This window comes from Pisolithus orientalis (assembly GCF_024613125.1).
Source record: "Pisolithus orientalis strain OTSU chromosome Unknown F5J12scaffold_94, whole genome shotgun sequence".
NCBI classification, from domain to species: Eukaryota; Fungi; Basidiomycota; class Agaricomycetes; order Boletales; family Pisolithaceae; genus Pisolithus; species Pisolithus orientalis.
The window spans coordinates 47,811-52,148 of record NW_026260875.1 but is presented as its reverse complement, the minus strand read 5'-3'; the positions used below and the strand labels follow the sequence as shown (position 1 = coordinate 52,148).

The following is a 4,338-nucleotide window of genomic DNA, read 5'->3' as shown; positions in this document are numbered from 1 at the left end:
AGCCCCTTTGATGCCTGACTCATGCCCTTCAGTCCTGGAATTAATACTTCCCTATCTGGAAACACTGTCCATCTGTCATGCCATCTTTGGGTCTCGTGATGTCTCCACCAAGATCTGACTTGCATTGCCACCCCCTAATGTGATATCAGTGTGCTTACTCAGTTTCTGACTCCATTTGACTCATTTTGTGATATTTTGACTATCCTTGACTCATTCATTGCTAATACTTACCAATCCTCTTTGCTTGCTTACTTTTCATTTCTTGCTTACTCATCATGATTACTCAGTCCTTACTCATTATTTACCAAGCATTTGTACCTTGTTTGTCACAAGCTGCACTCCCCTCACAGTATATAAACCCCCATGCACTTAGCTACAACCAAGTGAACCAGAAGCCATTCACTCAGCAGTCAGTTCAGTGCATAATTCATTGTTGACAGTTGAGGCTCATTCAGAAGAGTTTATCTGTCTTCATTCATATCATTGGTAGTTGAGGCTCCATGAAGGGGTCTATCTACCTCCATCCTTTATCTGAAGCTTTATCCACACTTAGTCAGCAACCCCTCCTTAGTCATCCATCCACTGCTGCATAACTTGTCATCAACTTGTGCCAGGAGCACATTATATTGAGGTCCATTATTCCAGAATACTTTCAGCTGAACACCTTCACTCTGTTCAGCATCCCCCCATCCAGTCATCACTTGCCTGTCTGTTCCTGTGTAACTCATCAATGACTTGCACCAGGAGCACCTGCCATTGAACTCCCCCCCCATATTAAATTCTTCTGCACTCCAGGTTCTGCAGAGGTACACCACCACTCACACATTACTTGTCTTTGGTGTTGGTTTTGGTTGGTTTCCACCACCTTTCTACACTTTGACTCACAGTGGGGGGAGTAGGGGTAGTTGTTAGAGGAGGAGTGGGGGGTGGGTTCATCAGGATAATGATTGTAGAGGAGTTTGAAGTGATCTCTGGCTAGAGCAGCCTTGTTGAAGGCAACAGTCATCTGAAGGTAGTTGCCTTGTGTGTATCCCCCCCTCAGGGCTTCCTTAACAATGGCAGTGTGAGTCAAAGTGCACTGAACTGACTGCTGAGTGAATGGCTTCTGGTTCACTTGGTTGTAGCTAAGTGCATGGGGGTTTATATACTGTGAGGGGAGTGCAGCTTGTGACAAACAAGGTACAAATGCTTGGTAAATAATGAGTAAGGACTGAGTAATCATGATGAGTAAGCAAGAAATGAAAAGTAAGCAAGCAAAGAGGATTGGTAAGTATTAGCAATGAATGAGTCAAGGATAGTCAAAATATCACAAAATGAGTCAAATGGAGTCAGAAACTGAGTAAGCACACTGATATCACATTAGGGGGTGGCAATGCAAGTCAGATCTTGGTGGAGACATCATGAGACCCAAAGATGGCATGACAGATGGACAGTGTTTCCAGATAGGGAAGTATTAATTCCAGGACTGAAGCCATGAGTCAGACATCAAAGGGGCTAGGGCATTGGGGGTCTGTGGGGCAATGGGAGCATACACAATTGTGTCTCCCACCCTTTCATCCTCTCAGCAAAGTTAACAAAAACTTTGTGAATGGGGCTCTGATGGAGGAGCTGGCAGATATACATAGCCACTGTCTCTGGCAAATGAGACATGTGAGATGATCAATGAAGAGGTGGCCATTATTGATGGACATAGCAAAATGAGCATCTGATGGATGGAGTGCTGTAGAAATGTGTAGGGTGTGAGGATCCTCTCCAAATTTGGAAGGCAGAATCATGTGGCTGAGCACTTTAAGCAAGTGTGAGAATGGAGTTGATATCTTTGGAAGCGGTGGAGATATGCTGGAAACTGGGATGCCATGCACAGGCACTAAAAACCTTTAACATGTGCTTAACTCACTTCCTCTCTTCTCTTTAGCACTGATGACTTGTTCTTGTGTGAAGGATGACTGCTCATGTCCAGCAGTCTTTCTACACATGAGGCCTTTAGTCTTCATCTGCATGGCATGGGCATTGCATGCAACTCATCAACAAGTTAGGCAGAGTCAGCTGTAACCATGTCCACAACACTTTTGGTGTGTGACACTGCTTCACTCCTACTGGCACACAACCTGGTCATGGTGCTCCCATGGAAATTGGTGCCACCCAGTTTCCCCCTCATCCTGTCCCATCCTACATCAAGTACTTTGATTGCCAAGGCAACCACTACAAACAGGATTGCCCCCATGCTAAAGGGAAAGGATGTGCTAGGCCCAACATATGGGAGGCAACCCAGGAGGCACAAGAGACTGCCCTGTGCCAGATGTCCTTCAAGGAAATGCAGGCCTTCTTCTATGACAAGCAAATTAATGAGATGAAGGCCCAGGGAAAAGAGTTCAGCCAGTAGAGGATTGGGTCTCTTCTGGCTATGTTTGTAATAAGTTTTCTGTCTTAGGTGTTGATGATGTTTCTACTGAGCAGGATATATTTAACTCAGAGACTACTGTACCATCTGAAGAGGTGACCCCAGTGGGTGTGGCCACAGATGTAAAACCATTGGTGCTTAATTCCTCTTGTGTTAAAAATAAAAAGAACACACCTATCCAGTCAGCTGGAGAAACCCCAAAAATAAAAAGTGCCAATGTGGGGAGCAGGTATCTGCTACCTAGTATGGGGATGTGGGCTCCAGCCTAGGGATAGGCTATCTGAAGGGGTGAGTTTGACCCAAGGGGAGTCACTCTAGCTGTAGGAAGGGGAAGGGAGTGGATGCAACTGAGTTGTGCATGTTGCTTGACCTGTAAACAAAAAGCACAATGGATTAGGGAATGCACAGGCCTCAAGCCTGCCTAGAAATCTGTTGGAATTATGCCTGCAACTCAGCACCAGGCAGGGGGAGTGGTAGGGGTCATGTTGATGTCATTACTCTGCTTCCTCTCTCTGTCTCTAACTCAGGGGCTTCAAAGTCATTGTTTTTCCTGTCAATGAGGACAGGTATATGTGTAGCTACATGGGGAGTATGTAACTATGAAGTAAGCAATGTCAAAACTCAAAAGAGTGACAGGAAAGAATGGAAATTAGCTGAGATCAATGTAATGATGGCCATGAGGCCCATATAGTGTCAGTAATCAAAAGAGCAACTAAAATAAAGAAAGTGCAAGGAAGCACAAGTGGTCTGAAGGGAAGAAAACAGGAGTACAGTGAGAGTGACAGAAACATGCTTACATAACTGACAGTGCAAGTGAGTGAGAGCAGGCAACCAGAAACCTGTTGCAAGTGTTGGAACTTCATTGCAATGGCCAAGGGGAGTGTCTAGTGGTCACGCAATGGCAGGGGAAGTGACTTGACTGAAGAGGATGGAGTATTGGGTGAGCTAGAGCATGGATGATGCTCAAGAGGGGTCACATTTGCATTGCTTCTGTCAGAATGCCTGTAGAAGCTTAGTAGACCTCCTATTGATGTGATACCAACACTCCTAGTGTGGGGAGATCCCATCCAAAGGCAGAGTTGGAGTTAGAGGTGGTGTTGGAAGGGAGAGAAAAGAAATGGGAGGTGAAAGTGTTGGTGGATTCTGGAGCAAATGACATGTTCTTGGACAAAAGGTGGACTGATGAAAACAATGTCCCCCTCATCAAGCTCAGCTGACCTGTCCCCATTCTAAATGTTGATGGAACCCCCAACATCACTGGCAACATCATGCACATTGCCTCCCTCATCATGAACTACCAGGGACATTGAGAGTCTCTCTGGGCCCAGGTTACTACACTCAGCACACACCCTCTTATCCTTGGGTATACCTGGCTACAAAAGCACAACCCCAAGGTCTGTTGGGAGACTAAATGGGTGAAACTGTCACATTGCCCTCATGAGTGTCATGACCTCACCCCAAGAACAAGAAAGGGAAGGTTAGCCAAGGAACAGGAGGCCCAGGACATGGAGTACCTCTATCCAAAGCTTCATTCTACTAGGGTCAGGGCTGGCACCACAGAGGAACTCATTCCAAAGGAGTACCACCAGTATCTCAAGGTCTTCTCCAAGGAAGAGTCAGAAAGGATGCTGCTCCACAAGCTGTGGGATCACACTATCAACCTGAAGGACAACTTTACCCCTAAACATGGCTGCCTCATTCCCCTCTCTACTGAAGAGCAAAAAGAGGTCTTGGACTTCCTTGAAGATCAGTTACAAAAGGGGTACATCCACCCTTTGAAGTCACCCCAGACCTCCCCCATCTTCTTTGTACCTAAGAAGGATGGCAAGAAGTGCATGGTACAGGACTATTGGTACCTCAATGAGCACACAATTAAGAATGTATATCCCCTTCCCCTCATCTCCCAGCTTGTCAACAGGCTCAAGGGCTGTAAGCTC

At 46.0% G+C, this 4,338-nt stretch overlaps 2 protein-coding genes across 2 annotated transcripts; both read left to right on the top strand.

The window, feature by feature from the left end:
• Positions 1-2,080: 2,080 nt before the first annotated feature.
• Positions 2,081-2,383, top strand: F5J12DRAFT_728806 (uncharacterized protein; the record flags this gene model as incomplete). The annotated part of the gene is made up of 1 exon (XM_051741912.1): positions 2,081-2,383. A coding segment is annotated over one exon (303 nt), but the record flags the coding sequence as incomplete, so codon positions are not given.
• A 1,370-nt stretch (positions 2,384-3,753) lies between these two features.
• F5J12DRAFT_697807 (uncharacterized protein) lies at positions 3,754-4,005 on the top strand (the record flags this gene model as incomplete). The annotated part of the gene is made up of 1 exon (XM_051740458.1): positions 3,754-4,005. A coding segment is annotated over one exon (252 nt), but the record flags the coding sequence as incomplete, so codon positions are not given.
• Positions 4,006-4,338: the final 333 nt, after the last annotated feature.